Raw genomic sequence first — 21,855 nt, 5'->3', positions numbered from 1 at the left:
TCGATCCAGGAGTTCCCTCGTCTTCTGGATTGGTTTCGAAATTACAAGGCTACGGAGCTGACATTAGTAGTCGTAAACTCAAAATTGGGTCAGCTGTTCAACAACGGCTAAAAAATAAAATATAACTCTTATGAGAAAAGAAGAGTCTCGACTGTCATTTGTATCATAAATATAAATATCCAACACATTTAGGAAGCTGTTTCTTTTAACTGTGCTAAACAAATTAGTTCATTCACAAAAATAACTTTGAGTACATAATCCTTGCAATGAAAGAAAAATTCCCCATCTCACAGAACACGTTAGTTCGTGAATCGTAATCGTATGTGGATTTCGAGCCGTAAAGTTGAAGCCACAGTTTTGTTTATATTGATTCGAAAATTATAAAAAGTTAGGAAGCAGTTATTGTTTCAAACAAAAGCCTTTTTTTTTAAATGTACGCGTTAGCTATTTGCTTTGTATTTTTTTCTTCCTAAACGTTAATTGCAGCACGAAATTACTCCAACTCTCTTTTTCATGCTTTTTAACTCATCACTACCACTTGTTAATAAACACTTTGTTGATTTTCACAGAAACAACATTGGGTGTTAACATTGGAGCACAAGAAAATAAAGACTCAGAATATGTCAGAGCAGTATTAAGGTAAAGTACAACTTGCATACATTATTGTTATAATTGAAGACTGTTATTGTTGTACAAGTTGGTACGTAATGACAGTTCTTAATATATATGTTTTTATAATATTTTTTCAAAAATATGAACTATGCAAATAAATTTGTTACTAACTAATACTTAAGTGACAATTTGTTTGTCAAACTATGACCAATTATTATTGAAATTGTAGCGTATCTACCACTACAAAAATGTAATTCCAATTCACTAGTATATAAGACATGTTAACTCGATTCTTTGGTGGGGTACCTTTTCATGGATGAAGGTTGACATTGCCGAAAACTTCAACTTCCACATTGGTGACCTCCGGGCGTGACATGAATATGCCTACCTTGACGGAAAATCCCACTCTGACAAGAATACGCCTACTTTGATGGATGGTCCACATTGAACAGTTGACTTGCTACTTGTGACTGCGACATTATCCACCTCTTCGCGCTGTTGCTACTCAGTTTCGATCACACCTAACGTACAACGTATAAACTCGACTGCTAATGGCAACACGGGAGCGACCACGACCTTGAACTTAGTACCGCTCTCCCGGCTAATCACAAAACAGCAAAAAATCAGCTAGTGGTATCCGTTCAGCGAATTCTATCACAGTTAAAATTCTGGCCGGGGAGCACTGTAGCGTATCTACCACTACAAAAATGTAATTCCAATTCACTAGTATATAAGACATGTTAACTCGATTCTTTGGTGGGGTACCTTTTCATGGATGAAGGTTGACATTGCCGAAAACTTCAACTTCCACATTGGTGACCTCCGGGCGTGACATGAATATGCCTACCTTGACGGAAAATCCCACTCTGACAAGAATACGCCTACTTTGATGGATGGTCCACATTGAACAGTTGACTTGCTACTTGTGACTGCGACATTATCCACCTCTTCGCGCTGTTGCTACTCAGTTTCGATCACACCTAACGTACAACGTATAAACTCGACTGCTAATGGCAACACGGGAGCGACCACGACCTTGAACTTAGTACCGCTCTCCCGGCTAATCACAAAACAGCAAAAAATCAGCTAGTGGTATCCGTTCAGCGAATTCTATCACAGTTAAAATTCTGGCCGGGGAGCACTGTAGCGTATCTACCACTACAAAAATGTAATTCCAATTCACTAGTATATAAGACATGTTAACTCGATTCTTTGGTGGGGTACCTTTTCATGGATGAAGGTTGACATTGCCGAAAACTTCAACTTCCACATTGGTGACCTCCGGGCGTGACATGAATATGCCTACCTTGACGGAAAATCCCACTCTGACAAGAATACGCCTACTTTGATGGATGGTCCACATTGAACAGTTGACTTGCTACTTGTGACTGCGACATTATCCACCTCTTCGCGCTGTTGCTACTCAGTTTCGATCACACCTAACGTACAACGTATAAACTCGACTGCTAATGGCAACACGGGAGCGACCACGACCTTGAACTTAGTACCGCTCTCCCGGCTAATCACAAAACAGCAAAAAATCAGCTAGTGGTATCCGTTCAGCGAATTCTATCACAGTTAAAATTCTGGCCGGGGAGCACTGTAGCGTATCTACCACTACAAAAATGTAATTCCAATTCACTAGTATATAAGACATGTTAACTCGATTCTTTGGTGGGGTACCTTTTCATGGATGAAGGTTGACATTGCCGAAAACTTCAACTTTCACAAAATCAATGCGAGCAAAGAGGAATTAAAATGAATTTTAAAGCGGACTATTGACGACGGGAGGTAGCTTAAGGCCGTCTCCTAGCGAAATTCAAAAGTATTCCAGCTCCATTAAATTGTTTTGTGGAGATTTCTATATTCCTCTCAATCCGACCACTAATATAATAGCTCATAGTTAATTGTTTTACATGAAAATTAAGTTTTCGACTCGTAATTTTCATAGATCTATATTTTTTCCAGGAACACTGAAAATACATATCTTTACAAGAAAACAAGTAATATAATTTTTTTGAAGTCAATTCCTACTTAGGTCAACAACTACCATATGAAATTAAAATTAATTAATTAAATTTAGTTAATGAATTAATATTTGAAAAAATCTGTATTAACCGCTTAGCTGATATAAAGTCTAGAAGTAATAATAAAAAAAATAATTGATTAGCAAAAGCATGAATAAAAGTTAAAATATTAAAAAATAATGGGCTAGCTAAAGCATGAATAAAATGAACTAAACACATAAAGAGATAAACAAAAAAATAAAAACAGACGATGAAATTAGAAGACTTTTTGTAGAACAACAGAGAATTGTTTTTTTTAGAAATTAGTTTTGTTTTGGAATTTGAGTTTTTTTATATCCCGTTACGGTTTTTTCTAGTTGTTTTATAAGATTATAACTATCCCGTTACGGTTTTTTCTAGTTTGTTTTATAATATTTTAACTATCCCGTTACGGGTACTTCATATTTGTTTCTGTTTGTGAGTAAAAGTCTTTTATAAGAAACAGAACTGTTATTTATATAGCTTGATACGTTACACTGATTATCCCGAGTTAACTCGGGTATGTATATATTACAAATATTTTTTATCCCGAGTAAACTCGGTCATAGCAGATTTCGTCAATATGTTTTGTTCTATCTCGTTTTTATTCGGCCTGAAGGGAAACAAAAAATAATAATAATCTGCTGCTATTGGAAGTTTGCCAATTTTTGTTTGGGAGTTTTGCTATTTGTGGGATTGCAGACGTGTTTTGTACAATTGTATATATGATGGTAGATGAATTTACATTGAGAAAAGAGTAAAAAAATGGCGTTCGCTAGCGAAATTGAAAGTAATGCAGATCATTTTTCAGATTATGAAGATGTGAACATATACTAAGGAGAACGAAAACTAAAACAACAGATAATACTAATTGGGTACTTGCAGCTCGAGAAGAAGTAAAGTGATTACGCCAGTCCATGAGATTTAAATCAGATTTAATTGGACACCTGCGAGCGACGTTTCCCAAGTCAAAATTCTTGATCATACCACCAAAATTTTGATGGTTTACGTTGGCTTCAGTGTAATTCATGATGGTCCAACATCATTCAACATTTTCCATTTTGTGTTCATGAGTTTTGATATGCCAACAAACTTCCATCATTCCATGATGGAAAATGCTTCTTTAATACTATGATTAACCATTAAGAGAAGTTTGATTCTCATGGACCAACAATCCCTGATGATCCGTAATGGTTCATGATGGTACCAATTACACATTTCCATGATGATTTAATGGGAATTATTGTTGGTTTTCAGGAGTATTGCATCAAAACATTTCTTTTAAATGTTGGATCATCATAAATCAGTCCGAATTCATACATTGGGATTGTAATGACTATATTCCATACAAATAATCACACCAGATTTTCATAATAATAAACTTAACTTTATTCAGAACTAAAAGAAATTAGTCATTATTTTTATATTCGAGCATCCAGCTCTTAAACAACCAAGGGAGAACCTCTCCCGACCAAGGTAAACATACATCTACCTCGATTCCTAGCATGCCCCCGAAGGGGTGACACAATGCGCCTGAACGATCGCCAAACAGTTGCCAAACATTACACCTTTCCCCCTAAGATAATGATTATATTACACAATAATTAATCGTTAATCTGAAAATTAAAAAAAACAACTGTTTGCGATCAAAAAAAATAATAATACACACTGATACATACGATAAACATGATTATGCAATATTTCCAATGAAAACATAATAGGAATATTAAACAGATGAGATATTCAAACTACTCATATATAAACTCAGTTATCATTAATTATACACTATAACGCTAGCAATCTACAATTCAATCCTATATAACCCTTTTTTTTATAGAAAAAGAAATAGTTATAAAATAATATCTAATACAAGAATAAGTATCCACTTTAACTATAACCTACTGACACACAGTAATACTAATAATATTTAATACTCACATTATTAATTAAACAATTATTGCTACAAACCAAAATAAAAAAAAATATTTTTAAACCATAACACTTCAAAGATCATGTATAAACAATTATATTATACTAAACAATTATATTATATGTATATCATATATAAACAATTCAATAATTATATTTCCATGGATTTTAATCATATCTTAAAATTATGCATATAAACAATGAAATTTACTATTTTTCAAACACTAAATCATTAATTTTTTTTTTTTTTTGAATTATAAAGATCTTACTTTAAAATATGTTTTCAAATTAATTAAGCATTTACCTCAAATATCTGTTATTTTAAATTTATCCACAAGTAAATATTAATATAAGCATATAAACACTTAGAGTCTCTAATAAAATATATAAGAGTCATGAAATAACTTTTAACACTAACTGACCAAGTCTGTATTGACCTCGACAGTTTATTTATTTTTAATCACCTGAGATTGGGAGTCTGGAAAGGGCATCTGCGTTTTTAAGATTTCTTCCCGGACAGTGCTCGATACTTAAATTATATTTTTGTAGGGCAAGCGCCCACCTTTGGAGCTTAGACGATTGGGGAGCATTTTTAACAATGAATGCCAGTGGGTTGTGGTCGGTCACAATTTTGATTGGGGAGCCAAATATCCAAGGTTCGAATTTCTTCAATGCCCATACTATTCCATAGGCCTCTCGTTCAATAGTGGGCCAATTCTGTTGAGATTTAGAAAGCTTTTGGCTGGCATAACACACTGGTACTTCTGAGTCGCCTTTCCGTTGAGACAAGCAGGCACCTACTCCCACCTGTGAAGCATCAGAGTGGATGATGAAATGCTCGTTGGGGGTAGGGGTAATCAATTCCGTTGTTTTCGCCAATTTCTCTTTGAGCCGTTGGAAAGCAGACTCATGTGTTTCTCTCCATTCAAGCATCTCCGGTTGTTTTTTTCTCGTGAGTTCGGTGAGGGGGTACGCGACGTCTGCATAGTTTGGGATGTATTCCCTGTAGTAATTCGTCAGTCCTAGAAGGCTTTTCAGATGGGTTTTCGTCTTTGGCGATTCCAATTTTTGAATGGCTATTATTTTCTCCGGGTCGGGTTGATGTTTTCCTGATCCAATCACGTGTCCTAAATATTTTATTTGAGGTTTCGCAAAAGAACATTTCTTCACGTTGATGGTAAATCCTAATAATTCTAATTTTGTAAAGACTTTTTCTAAATCTTGAAGATGGGTTTCGAAGTCTTTTGAGAAAATAGCAATATCGTCAATATATGATCTTGAAAATTCCTTGAACTCTTTTAGTGACTTGTTCATAACTCGCTGAAAAGTGGCAGCGGCATTTTTCAATCCAAATGGGAGAACTTTAAATTGATACTGCCCACGGTGAGTTTTGAAGGATGTAAATTCTTTGCTTTCTTCCTCCATAGGAACGGCGTAATAACCTTTGAGAAGATCAAGCGTGCTTATTACATTGGCTCTTCCTATATTGTACATTAGATCCACTGCATCTTCCATCGGAAAATCGTCTGCTTTGGTAACCGCATTCAGAGCTCTATAATCAACACAAAGTCTGATGCTTCCATCTTTCTTGTTTACACAAACTACTGGGTGAGCTATCTCAGCTTCACTCTCCTCTATTAGTCCTGAACTTAACAAATCTTCTATTTCGGCATCAACTCTTGCTTTCAACGCTTCTGGGATCCTATATGCATGTGGTTTCTTTCTTTCTACATTTGGAATCAATCTGATCTTGTGGGATTCCACTTTAGCCATTTTTACTTTTCCTGTAAATAATGCTTGATGCTGGTTGATGAGGGTCATTAAACTATTCTTCTGAGTTTTATCCAAATTTTCTAGATCTAAATTTCCTTCAATTTTTAAATACTCCAAAGGGGTTGATAAGTCTTTTCTTGGTAGAGTTATGACTTCTCCAAAATCTTCTTCATTTTCGAATATCACTCCAACGGCGTTGACACGAGCTTGAAATTTTCTTATTTTGTTGGAATGAACATGTTTTATTTTTCCATCTGGTAGTCTTACTTTGTACGAGTGAGGAGGAATAAGACTCACTATTTCTCCAGGACCATTCCATCTAGCATAAAGCTTGTTGTTAGAGTCCGGTATAAGTAAATAAACTAGGTCACCATTCTTGAAACTTTTTGGCACGGATCTTCGATTGAAATATTCAGTGTATTTTTGTTGTTTTCCACTTGCGATCAATTCAGCTTGTTCTGCAGCTTGCTCCATTCTTATTTTCAACTGTTGTAAGTATTCGACAGCTGATTCACTCAAATTTGGAGGAATGGGTATTTCACCAGACCATGATGATTTTAGCACTGCCAAAGGTCCTCTTGGCTGTCTTCCATACATTAATTGAAAAGGTGATATTCCAGTGGTGCAGTTGGGGATTTCCCGATAAGCAAATAACAGGAATGGGATATGCTTATCCCAGTTAGATGGGTCGCTCCTTATCACATGATGTAGCATCTGCTGTAAACTCCTATTCCATCGTTCAACTAGTCCATTGGAAGCACTGTATCCAGGGGTTGAAAATCTAGGATGGGCACCCAATCTTTCTTGAAATTCTTTAGTCAGTCTTGACACGAAATTTGTACCATTATCACTTGCAATAGTATGCGGGATTCCTGTTCGCATGAATATTTCGAGGAGAGCTGTGCAAGTAGCTTTTGCACTTAAGCTTTTCAGAGGAATGGCCTCCGGCCATCTTGAGTGTTGATCTATAAGACATAAAATATATTTGTGTTTCGTGGAAGAGGGTGGATCAATGGGCCCAATAATATCGATGTTTACTATTTCGAATGGCAGTCCAGGTCTTGCTACTGGGGTTATTGGAATTTTATCCGACCTTTTCTCAGGGCTTCTTAATTGACATTCGCTGCATGTTTTGCAAAAGTGTTCCACATCTTGAGAAACTCCTGGCCAGTAGAAGGAGTACCTTATTCTATATTTTGTCTTCCGCATGCCCATATGGCATCCAAATACCGAGTTGTGAGCTAGATCAAGTACCTTCTGTCTTCTACTTAATGGGAGAACTAATTGGCGTATTTTTTCTCCAAACAATTTTTCTTCATTATGCAAGAGTCCGTCCATAATAAAATAGTTTCCCTTCTTTTCCTTCGACAACTTCCAAGCCTCGTGTAGAGTCGGGCACGTTTGTTGTTCTATGAACAGCTGTTTGGCTGTCGATACAGTAGACTCGATGGGATTGGCTGTTGCATTATCCTCTAGCCACTCCCCAAAGCTTGACTGGTTGCCAGGGGCAACTGATGCAATGCCCTTCTCCCTCTCCTCCACCTCTTCATTTCTCTTTTCTGTCGTATTTTGTTTCTCTTTTTCTGTTTCAGTAAATAAAACGAACATTTTTTCTTCTTCGTTCTGACGCCTTTCTTCTGCGATGTCGGAATCCATGTTCTTTTCTGGGGGGTTGATCAACAGTTCATGTATTTCGGGAGTTAATAAACAAGGCACATTTAATTCATCCGTCACAGCAATAAAGGTATCCACTGAATTAAATAAGTTAGTTCCATCATTTCTTAGATAAATCGGCGTACGGCAAACTTTTGCTTCAATCTGTTGTCCGAATGCAGAAGTTAACAAAATTTTCCCTCCATCTCTCTACTTTACATCCGGAATGAATGACGAATGTAGAATTGAAATCTGAGTTCCAGAATCGACGATTGCCTCGATTTCTTCGGAGTTGATAAAAATATTAACTTTCTGCAGGGGTTTAATAATGGTTTCTCTGACGTCACTCCGTAGATGAGATGAATCTACTTTCGCTACCACCGCTTCTTCTCGGCTTGATACTTTATTCGAATTTCTTGAAATTTTTGTGTGATCCCTTTCATTTCGCTTTCCCGTCATTTCATTCTTTTTCTTTCTATCGGAACAGTCTCTCGCAATGTGTCGATAGCTCCCACAAATGTAGCATTCTCTTTGCCTGACGAAATTGTTTTCTTGTCTCGGATATTCTTTTCTCAGTTGAGGGGGAACATACTTTTCGGGTGAATATGTTGCGTCTCCAAATCTCGGGCGTTTTCCTTCACTTCGGTATTCATCAAAAGATTTTCTTCGCGCTGAAAAGTAAATGTCACACTCTCTAGCTAATTCCTGAGGCTTCAACCATGTATTTCCTTGTCGTATTGTGATATGGGACGCTGTCTCTCCGTCTAAAGTTTGGAATATTTTGTCGGATATAATTAGTTCTTTAAGTGTATCAATATCTTCTGCATTTCTTAATTTACAGTAATAATCCCATGTTGCGGTCATTCGTGAAGCGAACTGGATGTGTGTCTCTCCTGAATATCGTTTTGCTCTTCGGAAATTTTCCAAACAGGTTTGGGGGGTCGGTTCATATTCCTTCAGAATCAGTGTTTTTACTTTTTGATAGTCCTTTAAATCTTCTCCCTTGATATAAACAAGAACATTGGCAGCTTTATCCCCAATTAATTTCAACAATATCTCTGCTTTGAATTCGTCCGGAACATTCTTATGATTAAATGCTCTTTCGATGGAGTCGAAAAATATATTCCATGCTTCCGCTTTCTTCGGTACTGGAATCGTCAAGGTTTCTACTCCTTTTATCAGTTTATCCAGGGAAATTTCGCTTTCTCCACGGCTGTGTTGAGCGTCTGGGGTTGGACTTCTGCTTTCGATACTTCGTGTCGTTCGGATCTTCGCCAGCTGAATTTCGTGTTCCCGTTCTAATCGTATTTTTTCTTCTTCTAATTTCGCTTTTTCTGTCTCTTCAGCTCTTTTCCTGTTTTCTACTGTAGTATTTAGTATTTCTTTAACAAAGTCCGGATCGTCTAAGTATTCCTTGCTATTTTGCAACATATGTTTCAGCTCTCTTAATTTCAGTTCCAAACTGGCTTCTTCACCTATCTCTGACAAAACTGTCACCAAATCTTCTTTTCGTACGTTTTTGAACATTTTTCTCTCAGATCAGAATTCTCCAACTAACTTCTTATTCTACTTCCGAAATTGCTTTTCTATCGGTGCAAATCTCTGGTTCTCGAAACGAGAGCGTGTTGTAATGACTATATTCCATACAAATAATCACACCAGATTTTCATAATAATAAACTTAACTTTATTCAGAACTAAAAGAAATTAGTCATTATTTTTATATTCGAGCATCCAGCTCTTAAACAACCAAGGGAGAACCTCTCCCGACCAAGGTAAACATACATCTACCTCGATTCCTAGCATGCCCCCGAAGGGGTGACACAATGCGCCAAGTGCGCCTGAACGATCGCCAAACAGTTGCCAAACATTACAGGGATGATGATGGTTCATGATCGTTAAAACATTTGATTTTTAAGAAGCTATGATGGAAATATCTGATGATTCAATATGAACAAACCATCAAAACAATTTGCTATTCTCATGTTGGACCATCATAAATCAGTCCGAATTCATACATTGGGATGATGATGGTTCATGATCGTAAAAACATTTGATTTTTAAGAAGCTATGATGGAAATTTCTGATGATTCAATATGAACAAGCCATCAAAACAATTTGCTATTCTCATGTTGGACCATCATAAATCAGCCCAATTCTTACATTGGGGTGATGGTTGCTTATATTGGTTACTATAAAAAATATAATGGTTCATGATGGAATTATTGATAGTTATCATCAAGATTATGTTGGTCCAGCATTCGAAAACCATCGAAAATTTTTACTTGGGTACACGCATGTCTCGAACCTGATTAGCTTCTGAATCGACAAATAACATATGTCTTTGATGACGTCACTTGGAGGTATCCAATCATCATCTATTTTTTCATGACAAGGTTTTAAATTCGGATTACTTTTGTGTTTGCCGTAGTGTTAATCTTTATTGGATGGAGAATAAGCTAATGTAAATCCTATTACAAATACGTTTTGTACAAGGTAGCATCTTATTATTATTATTTTTTTAATTTCAACAGAGTGTCAGAGACAATGATGGAAAGAATGTTCAACCCGAAATATTGGTTGGAAGCAACATTTGCCTTAACAGAATTGGGAAAGCAGCAAAAAAAGGATATTAAGTTACTGCATAATTTTACAGACTCCGTAAGTTTTATTTTATTTTATTAGTTATTTTATTATTTATTATATTAGTTATTTTATTTTGATTTTAAAGGCGTAATCTGAAAATGCTTATGCAATCTCTTATAAATGCTAATTTGTTCAATATATTGTTATTTGAAGTATTATATTTTCTTTAAAAAATTTTTTCATTTCTATTTCATTGGCATTTTACATGAAATGATTTCATAAAGACAAACGCAAGATTAAATAAATTATGAATTATACGTTGAATCTAAATATTCTGAGGTTTCAAAACTGATCACTGGTTATAAAACGCACAAAACACTTATCTATGGCTGAACTAAAACAATGGCTCATTCAAATGAAAAGAGATTATCACAATAATATCTGACCTTTTTTTGGAAAAATTAAAATCTAATTTTGTAAAATGCAATTAAGATATAGCGAATCATTTATTTTCTTATCTGCGAATGCAATGATTAATAATAAGTGATTGATGATAAGCAAATCTATAGGGTAATTCAACATAGAGGTTACAAACTTTAAAGGGAGGTTGAACATACCATAAGGATTGAGAATCATTCGCAGCCCAAAACATCATAAGGCGACATCTCTGTTCTGCACATACTGTTTGAACGCATTTGAACTGGGACTTTTATCTATTATTTATTTTAAAAAAACTGGTTTCTAATAGGATAAAAGATTTAGCTGTTTTCTCGTAATCAATTAATTTGGCGACGATCTTGCAGCGCTAGGGAGATAAAGACTTGCTTATTAAGCAAACAAAAATTTGTATGCGAAATAAGCAAGTTATGATAGAATTAACTCTTTGAATATATGCTAGCAATGTTTGACACTAATTATAAGAAAACATTACCCTAGCAACAATTTTACTTTGGCCCCAGTTTGGCTCAAAGTTGACAGAATATGGGTTCGATAAGAACAAGCACTGAGGGACCAATATTTTGATGTCTGGAATTTTAAATATTGGGCCTATTTCAGGCCAATATCGCCCTATATAGAACCAGTATAGAGCTTATATTGACTGAATAATGATAATAAAATATCTGGAGAATATGACAGTTTTATATAGAGCCGATATTGGTTGCAAAGTGGCTATAAAATATCGGATGAATATGACAATTCTACTTAATGCCAATATCGGAAAACAACCTTTATTTAGGCAAGATTCGTGAATATTGGTCCCGCAGTGGACTGATCGTTAAGACACGGTTCCCAGCAGATCACCGAAGTCAAGCATCACTGGCTGCGGTCAGTGTACAGGTGGGTGACCACTTGGATCAGTCTGCGTAGGGACCGAGGGTGTGCGGTATTGGTCCTCGATGAACTGTTCTATCGTAAAGTGCTCGACTTCTCGTGCAGGTCGTTGAGCTGCCGAAGCGGGGGTGCAATCCCCTCTCCAAATCAAAATCAAAATTGTGGGGATCAAAATTGTGATGGCATGTTTTCCGATCATCCTCAGGGATGTTTCCCAGACCGTCGCCAATAGCCCATTGTGCGGCTCTAGGGCGATGTAAATGAACTACAACAGCAACAACGTGAATATTGGTTCAATGAAAACTATAGTTATATTTCTACTAGGGTAAGTTAAGATAGTTTAGGTGAACAAAATAACCGGTTTAATTGAGCATGAACAACTTGTCTATAAAAGTAAAGCGCCTTGACTGCGTAGAGTGACATTTTCAGCCATGGGTTGCTATATTATAATGCAGCATCTAGTAATTACCATAGTTAGTATTCCAAAATACTCCTGCCTAATAATAATTAACATAGTTCAGGGGTCTGTTTAGAAGAAATTTGGGTCTGTTAACAGACCCTTCACAAAATAATTTATCTTTTAATCGGACCCTTCTCAAATTTGTTTATCTTCATTATTGTTTTAATAATCGCATAAATCCTTCTCAGGAAGGGGGGGGGGAGAAAGACAGATGTAAGCGAACTAAATTTTGTCTTCGGCAGACGCTTCTTCCTTTTTTCGTCCGAAATGAATATTCTGCTTTCAGCAGTATAGGCTAAACACCAAATATTTATATGTTGCATCGTTAATTTAGTAGTTGCAATTGGTGTTTATTTTTTAAAATTTTATTTTTTTGATTATATATTTACAGTGTTGAGCATAATCTTGTATGTTTTTACAATTTAAAAACTCCTTGAAAAAGTTTTTTGCAATAACGAACCCTATTTGCGCAAATTCTCAAAAGCGGATCTTAGTTGAAGGAATGTGACTTAACGTTTATTTTATATTCACAAATTACGAGTAATTTTTTCACAATTTTACGAAAACGAACCTTTTACAAAATGTCTGGACAGACCCCTGTAGTTAGGGAACTACTCTTCAGCATTGAGTGGTGTACCCTTCAAGTTTGTAACCGCTCTCTATGGGGGTCAATATGTATATTCTTCACTGCGTTTTATCTTCATTTTTACTTTTATCTTTTATTGATACGCATTTCACTAAAATATATTTCACCAATTGTTTTAGGTAATTCAAGAGAAGAAGACGAAGTTACTGAGCGGCGGGGAGACTACTTCAGAGAAAAGAAAGAGGAAAGCACTGATGGATGTTTTATTAGAACATCATGTTCAGACAAAAGAACTCACGGAACATGAAATTAGAGAAGAAGTTGACACTTTTGCTTTTGAAGTAATTCTTTTATCTCCCATTATTCTTTTACATTCATTCTTCCAAAGTATTAGTCACTCAGAGGACTGATCACTGTAAAGTCACTGTTCCCACTGAAACTCCGAAGTCAAGCATCAGAAGCTTGTAAGTAAGCGGTTGGGCTACCACTTCGATCAGCCAGTATTGGAACCGAGAATGACCCGCAGGTTGTCGGAATGTCAAAACAGGAGCCATCACTCCTCTGCATAGGATCAGAATTGTGTCTTCTGTTAATCCTCAGGATGTTTCCCCGACCATCAGTAATCACAAATGAAACAGGAAACTGAATAAAACAGATTTCTAACTTTCATCTGCTTTTATTTTCATCTGATCGTTAAAGTCACTGTTCCCAGTGGAACACCGAAGTCAAGCATTACAAGCATGTCAGTAAGCGGTTGGTCGATCACTTCGATCAGCCTGTATAGGAACCGAGAATGCGTCGCAGGTCATCGGGCTGACAAATCAGAGGAGCCATCTCCTCTGCAGAGGATCACAATTGTGTCTTCTGATCATCCTCAAGGATGATTCCCTGACCATCACTAATCACGATGAAACAAGCAACTGAATAAAGCAGATTTCTAACTTTCATCTGCTTTTATTTTCATCTGATCGTTAAAGTTACTGTTCCCAGTGGAACACCGAAGTCAAGCATTACAAGCATGTCAGTAAGCGGTTGGTCGATCACTTCGATCAGCCTGTATAGGAACCGAGAATGCGTCGCAGATCATCGGGCTGACAAATCAGAGGAGCCATCTCCTCTGCAGAGGATCACAATTGTGTCTTCTGATCATCCTCAAGGATGATTCCCTGACCATCACTAATCACGATGAAACAAGCAACTGAATAAAACAGATTTCTGACTTTCATCTGCTTTTATTTTCATCTGATCGTTAAAGTCACTGTTCCCAGTGGAACACCGAAGTCAAGCATTACAAGCATGTCAGTAAGCGGTTGGTCGATCACTTCGATCAGCCTGTATAGGAACCGAGAATGCGTCGCAGGTCATCGGGCTGACAAATCAGAGGAGCCATCTCCTCTGCAGAGGATCACAATTGTGTCTTCTGATCATCCTCAAGGATGATTCCCTGACCATCACTAATCACGATGAAACAAGCAACTGAATAAAACAGATTTCTAACTTTCATCTGCTTTTATTTTCATCAGATAATCAAAATAAATTTCATTCTTTTTATCCAGCACGCCGTTACAATGGTTAACTTTAGTAATGATTATTGAGATTCTGCTGAATGCTATTGTTATTGTTATTATTACTTAAAATTTAATTTTCATCTCTTGCAGAGTGAGCTCTTTCTTAAAATCGTTTTTGACAAGGAATTTGATGAGCCGAAAAATACACAGGATGTTCTATAAATCCTACCATAAATTTAAATGTTTAGATTCCTTGCAAAATATAGGGGCAGTAAGCAAAACTCTTTAGCTATCCTGAATTAATATCTACGTTAGAAGAAACAGAAACAATTTTTACCACAAATCAATTAAGGGAGTAAAAGGCAGTAAGCCATTGACGAAAAATGTATGATAATCTGAAACTTTTTCTCAAGATGAAGCTTAATAACGTTTTTTAAAGAAAATTATGTGCTTTATAGCCGTATTAGCCAAATGAGCCCAAAAGAGCATTTCATCCCTATCTGAATAATGATAGTACATGCACTAAACATTTATATGCAACTTAAAATGAACATAGATTTTTTTGCTTCTCTTCTTACTAGTTTGTTGTTATTCTTTCTAATAACACATCAACAATCCTTGCTCTTCAGCCATTGGCCTTATGTGAATTAAGTCAGGAAAGAGCGCTTTTCGTCTGACAAGAGAGCGCCACAAAGGTAAGATCCACACGAATACATGGAAGCATCACTCAATCATGAGACCACTTCCTCAATTTAGACACAAATCAGAAGAGGAAGGAAAATTTCTCCAGAACCCTGAACTCCATGTTACTGTTAAGTGACTGACTGCTGAACTTTTAATTCCACAGAACTTACGATCCCGTATATCGCGTGTACTGTGTAAGTCTTAGTAGAATCGAGGATCGAATCCGGGCCGATAAAATTTTCGCTTTTATTCTACCGATTCTCTAACCAATGGGCTACCATGGCAGCTCAGCTTACAAAAGTTTTAAAGTATATAGATTAAAGGTGGTCATTACAGAAAATCTTACATTAAGGGCAATGGGTTTGAAACATCATATATAAATATTCAATATAGAAGAAATGTATAATAATTTATTTGATTTACTTTTATGCATGATAGGGTCACGATACAACATCCATGGGAATCAGTTGGGCTCTCTACCTAATTGGTCTCCACAAAGACGTCCAAGACAAAATTCATGAAGAAATGGACCGCATATTTGGAGATGACAGAGACAGATTAATAACGACGGATGATTTGAAGGACATGACCTATCTTGATCTTGTTCTTAAGGTGAATCTTAAATTTTTGTGGCATATGATGAATTAAATGCAATGCAAATTGAAAAATCATTGAACAAGTACCAAATTTAAGCTCTTTATTGTAAATTAAGAGATCACGCATAATCAAATAAAAACTGTACTAATAGTCATTTTGTGTGGGTTATAGTAATGCTTCAAACTCTGATAAATACAACGAGCAAAGCTTTCCTCGCTCTTTTTGCGATACTTAAAAAGTTCTAATATGTCAAAAAGCACAAAAAAAAATGACATTACACCAAACGGCCGGAAATTTTAAGCATAATGTCAGGACCATATTATCGAGAATGCGGTTATTTTTTATATTGTTTTATTAAAAAAAATCCAAATCTGTCAAAAAAAAAGGTGTGTTTTTCAAAGAAAGTACGTTTTACATCTGACTTACACCGAAGAGCCATTACATTATGACCCCCTGCTAATAACATGTAGGATCACCTTTAGCCCTCAAAACTGCTAGCACCCGCCGTGGCATTGATTCCACAAGGTGCTGATAGGTAGTCTGAGGTATCTGGTACCAAGCGCTCACCAACTGGTCCTGTAATTCCCTCACATTGCGAGGGGATAGCGTGTCAGCACGAATTTGGTTTTTCAAGTAGGACCACAAATGCTCTATTGGATTAAGGTCAGGTGAATTTGGGGCCAAGACACGACTTGAAAGTCACTGGAATGTTCCTCGAACCAATCCATGACGATTTGGCTCTTATGACATGGTGCATTATCCTGTTGGTAAACACCATCCCACGCAGGAAAAACTGTTGCCATGAATGGGTGAACCTGGTCTGCAACTATGTTCAAGTAGCTTACAGACGTCAGGGATTGTTCTATGAGGATTATGGGTCCTAATGTGCCCCATGAAAACATTGTTCCTGGGCGAGAAACCATGAAAACCTGGGCGAGCCCATTGTTATAGATGGAGGGTGGTCATAATGTAATGGCTCTTCGGTGTATATAATAAGTAGCACTAATTAATTGAAATATTTGAGATCACCTACTTGAACCATTCGTATTGACTCTTATTTTATGAAAATCCAATCATTAGGAAAGTTATTTAAGTTAGTGCCTTTTAATTAAATTTCATCCTATGAGTTCACTCCTTTTTGTTTATGAATTTGTGTATGAATTTCGTTATGAGTTGCATATAAATTTTTATCCGATGTATTCGCACCATTTTGTTTGTGTTTTTCATGCGTGAAACTGCATCTGATGATTTTAGAGATTTAATGACTTTCTAAATTATTTTAGGAATCTCAGAGACTGTATCCATCTGTTCCGCTCATTGCAAGAGAAGTGACCGAAAACGAAATAACAATTTGTAAGTTTCATATTTAGATTCTGAGAGGTAACATACACTGGTCTGGGGTCTGTCCAGACCATTTTGTGAAAGGTCCGTTTTTGTAAAATTGTGAAAAAATGACTCGTAACTTGTAAATATAAAATAAACGTTGAGTTACATTCTTTCAACCAGGGTCCGCTTTTGTGAATTTGTGCAAATAGGGTCCGTTATTGCAAAAAAAACTTTTTCAAAGAGTTTTTAAATTGTAAAGACATACGAGATTATGCTCAACACTGTAAAATTATAATTAAAAAAAATGAAATTTTAAAAAATAAACAGCAATTGCAGCTACTAAATTAGCGATGCAACATTCAAATATTTGATATTTAGCCTATATTGCTGAAAGCAGAATATTCATTTCGGACTAATAAAGGAAGAAGCGTCTGCCGAAACAAAATTTAGCTCGTCTACATTTGTCTTTCGTCCCCCCTCTTCCTGAGATGGGTTTCTTCTGTTAACAAACCAATAATGAAGACAAAATTGTGAAGGGTCCGATTAAAATATAAATTATTTTGTGAAGGGTCCGTTTAAGTTAAAATATTTTGTGAGGGGTTCATTTTTATGAAAAGATATTTTGTGAAGGGTCCGTTAACGGACCCAAATTTCGTCTAAACAGACCCTTGCTGGTGTGAGGAATTAAGAGAATTTGCAGACTTGGTCGATAATCTATAGAACTACAGAACCAATTTTAATGAAATTTGATATGTGCATGCATTGATACAATCCAAAACAAATGACAATTTAACAATTGTAACACACATGCATGATCGTGCATAACACTCCTTTGAGTTGGAAGGTATGAAACAGCGGTTACAGAATAAACAAAAAAAAAAGGGTTAATAGGGAGAATGGTCCCCACTTACAGATATGCAGGCCTTAGAGAATGATTTCATACTTGAACTAAAGCAGTTTATCATTTCCTTTAACAATCGGCCTTAATTGTCCTGTGGCAATTTCATACTTTCCGATTCCAACGAGTGTTATGCCCAATCATGCGTGCGTGTTAAAATTGTTGTATGCTTATTTGTTTTGTATTGTATCAATGTATGTACTTATCAAATTTCAATAAATTCCAGTAGTTCTAGAGACAATCGACCAAGGCTGCTAATTCTCTTACTTTCTTACACCATTGTAGTTGTTTAATAGGTTTATTACTCTATCTAATTCATAATATTAAAAGTTTTATTGAGTAAAATAAATTTTTAATAGTTTTTGAAAGACAGAGTGCAGCTGTCTAAAGTATGAAACTCTTATTTATTTCATAATAATTTTTACTTGAGTACATCATTACGCTCTGCCTATTTCAACTGGCCTCCTAAATAAAAATTTTTACCAATTTAAATATCCTAACATTAATTCAGGTTTTTTATTGGGTAAATATTACATGATTTTTTTTAATTATATGCATACATGCATTTTTATTAGATGCTAAAAAAATTAACGAAATTTTACTGCGAATAATCGGTATAAAGTTTCGAATAGTTCTCATTCTATTAAGTTTTCTTTTGAAATAATCAAAATTTGTGTCTTTTAAACGTCTGGAGAATGTGCAGCAAAAATATCAAATACTTAAAACATAAGTACTGCATTAATTCATTTTTTAAAATATCCTAATAATTAATGAGATCACCTTGATATCTTATTAGTTAATGACATGTTCATTACAATCTGGCAACTATCAATTTTACTTAGTTAAGTTTAATCAGTTAAATTAAGACAGTTTTCAATTTAACTTAGTCTTTGAGCGATATTATTTTCGTATCCTAATACCTAATAATGATTCTATTTTATAACCTGTGTTGAGCTTGCGACCGAATTCTGATATGATTATCTTTCATGATTATCAGTATTCAATTCCGTAGCCTTGTAATTTTGAACCCAATCCAGAATCCCAGCCTGGATCAATAATTGAGAGATATTACCTTTTGTGAAGATTTTTTAGATATAACTTACCCGCACTTGCGTTACATGATGAGGAAAAACACGAAAATCTCAAGCACTTAGCCTCCCGATGTCCAAGGGATTCGAACCTAAAACCTGTCTAACACTGAGGCTATTTTAATTCAGTACTGTGGTCAGTGCGAGCCGGGAACAGAATTCCTAACAATCAGCCACGGCTGTGATTCGATCCCGGGCTACCTCAATAGGGGGCGAACACTCTAGCCCCTTCTGAGCCACCTTGGCTCTTAATGTTTTTGAAATAGCCTTATGTGATACGTTAATTCCGTATCCTGATTAGCCTTAATGAAACCTTATATGATATTAATACCTTTTTAAAACCACTTAAAGAAATTTGCATTGTTTTGGGTGTATATTGTAGAAATATCAGTTCTTTTGAACCAGTGTTTCTTTTGTAGAAAGGCTTCAGTTTCAAAACTTACTTGTATATTGTACTTGTGTCTATCGGGGTGTGGTAACCCAATGGTTAGAGAATCAGATTCCTATCCGCAGGTGCCGAGGTTCACTCCTCGACTCCGGTAGCGTCCACCCAATACACGTGATAACGCGATCGTAAAATCTGTGGTCGGTCGCTGAGCTGGATCAGGAGAAAATTTCCTTCCCCTTCAGATCTGGGTCTAAATGTAGGATGTGTCATCACAAATTGTGATAGCATGTCTTTGGATCATCCTCAGTGATGTTTCCCCGACCATCGGCAACAGCCCATTGCGCAGCTTTAGTGCGACGAAAATAAAGTACCTGCCTACTTTTTGTTAGGAAATAAATGAATAAACTCGGTTTAAAACAATATATGCTGTAACTCTGATCTTTTGGATGTTATACTTTGAATGTTGAATGAATTTAGGTATTCATGAAGTTTAAGTTTTTAAGTAACCTTCATTATCAAATCATATTTTATAGGAATATTTAAAATTGATATAGATTTTAAACACACGTAAAGATCTTTTCAAGTGGCAACGTCTTTGTATGTAGTAAAGTCTATAGAGAAATATGTGAATTTAAAACTGATGATCGGAAGCACCTGTTGCATATAACTTATACATGTGTTATATTGAAATTGATCAGCAGGCCGAAGACTCCCCTTGTAGTAAATGGTGACAGGTGCACGTTAAATCTGCTTGGTCACAGAGTCCTCTATGTTCCCATAACAAATTATACATCTGAATTAGGTACTGAATTGAATATTGATCGTTCTTTGGTTCGGGTCAAAATTACGATCTGTGGATAACTGGGTTCGCCCTATAAACTGGTGTGACGTATGGGTGTGGCAAAAGTCGAATTCTTGGCCATACATGGTTCCACAGGAAAACATGAACAATCGCATCCTTTTACTTAATGGCCTACCACAACAACAACAATAACTGAAAGTAATAAAAAATTTAAGAAGCATATACTTTCCTGATTTTGACCGGTGTAACAAAAATAAATTACTTTTCTAAAAAAAATTGTAATTTAAGAAAGGAATATCTATGTTAGTTCTATAAAATTTCATTTATAACATTAACATATTTCTTAAAATTTTTTAACTTTATGTATTGAGCAACATGTATTCAACACAAATATTCTCTAATAATAATAATAATATATAAAGCATAAATATTATATAATGCTCACATGTATAATGCGCAAATATTCTAACATATTCTCAATTAATATTAAGCTAATTGAAAGCAGAAAAAGCGCTTACCTGGAAACCCATAGCGCAAGCCTGAAAACCATGAAATAGTCCATAACTTAACAAACAGTATTGTTTTTTTTTCTTTACAAGCATCGACTTCGTACATTCAATATAAAATTTGTTCCTTGGTGTGGAAATACTTAAATTGGTTGGATGTATTTGAATTTAGCTTTTTTATTACTGTGTATAATGTGATGCAGCCAATTAAATATTGTTTTCTAGGTGGTTATAAAGTGCCTAAAGGAACGCAGTGTGTAGCATTGATTTATAACTTACACAGAGATGAAAAAGTTTTCCCAAATCCTGAAAAATTTGATCCTGATAGATTTTTACCGGAAAACTCTGTTGGAAGACATCCCTTCGCTTACATACCATTCTCAGCTGGACCCAGAAACTGCATTGGTAAATCCATTCTATTGTATTTTTATGTATCCAATTTTTCGATAAAACTTCAAGACTCTTCAACAATCAAATAAAAGAGTTTATTGCCCTCCCTTAGTTTTAACTTTTATTAATACATAAACTTTTGAGACCATTCATTATTTATCATTGTCTTGCTTACAATTATTTAGATAATATCCTTGGATTTTGATTCTTTTTTTTAAAAAATTTTAAAGCCACAGTTTAGGGCACTTAACTCGAAGCAAATCTTAAATGGTAAACCTAATGATTATTCACCTAAAGCACCTAATGATTATTCACAAAAAATATTCTCAATATGTGATTACACTGGGGAACAATTTCTATTTGTTGAGTTTATACAAATAGATTGTCTTGCCTAACTCGGGTATGGGAATTTCAAATCTGTAATTAGGGTTGCTCCTACAGTTACAGAATTTTTATAAATGACATTTCAGTCGATTTTTGTGTTTGAAATGTACAAGTTTGAAAATTTTATGAGTTTAAATATAACAAGTTTAAATACATAACTGGAGTTCACGTAAATAAAAAAACTTCTAGGTGAGTTATGGCACATCATCAGGATTAAACTTACACTGGTACCTGTGTCCGAAAGTGTCGTCGTACGTGACTAGGGGCCATTACTTATTATGGTCAGTTCAAAAGCACAAGAAGAAGCAG

At 35.5% G+C, this 21,855-nt stretch overlaps 1 protein-coding gene across 1 annotated transcript in view; it reads left to right on the top strand.

Annotated features, from left to right (window-relative positions):
• The window catches only part of LOC107443468 (cytochrome P450 4V2), a 39,473-nt gene that overhangs the window by 16,332 nt on the left and 1,286 nt on the right, over positions 1-21,855 (top strand). Inside the window, exons 5-10 of the mRNA XM_043039899.3 lie at positions 570-639; positions 10,546-10,672; positions 13,155-13,316; positions 15,606-15,779; positions 17,048-17,117; positions 20,998-21,177. Coding sequence (XP_042895833.2) covers positions 570-639; positions 10,546-10,672; positions 13,155-13,316; positions 15,606-15,779; positions 17,048-17,117; positions 20,998-21,177 — 783 coding nt within the window. The remainder of the gene's footprint in view (positions 1-569; positions 640-10,545; positions 10,673-13,154; positions 13,317-15,605; positions 15,780-17,047; positions 17,118-20,997; positions 21,178-21,855) is intronic.

The sequence above is a fragment of the Parasteatoda tepidariorum genome, chromosome 1 (assembly GCF_982258835.1).
Source record: "Parasteatoda tepidariorum strain Cologne lab strain chromosome 1, Ptep-v5.0, whole genome shotgun sequence".
Classification (NCBI taxonomy): domain Eukaryota; kingdom Metazoa; phylum Arthropoda; class Arachnida; order Araneae; family Theridiidae; genus Parasteatoda; species Parasteatoda tepidariorum.
Note: the sequence above shows the minus strand (reverse complement) of the source record. Positions and strands in the feature narration are given on the sequence as shown.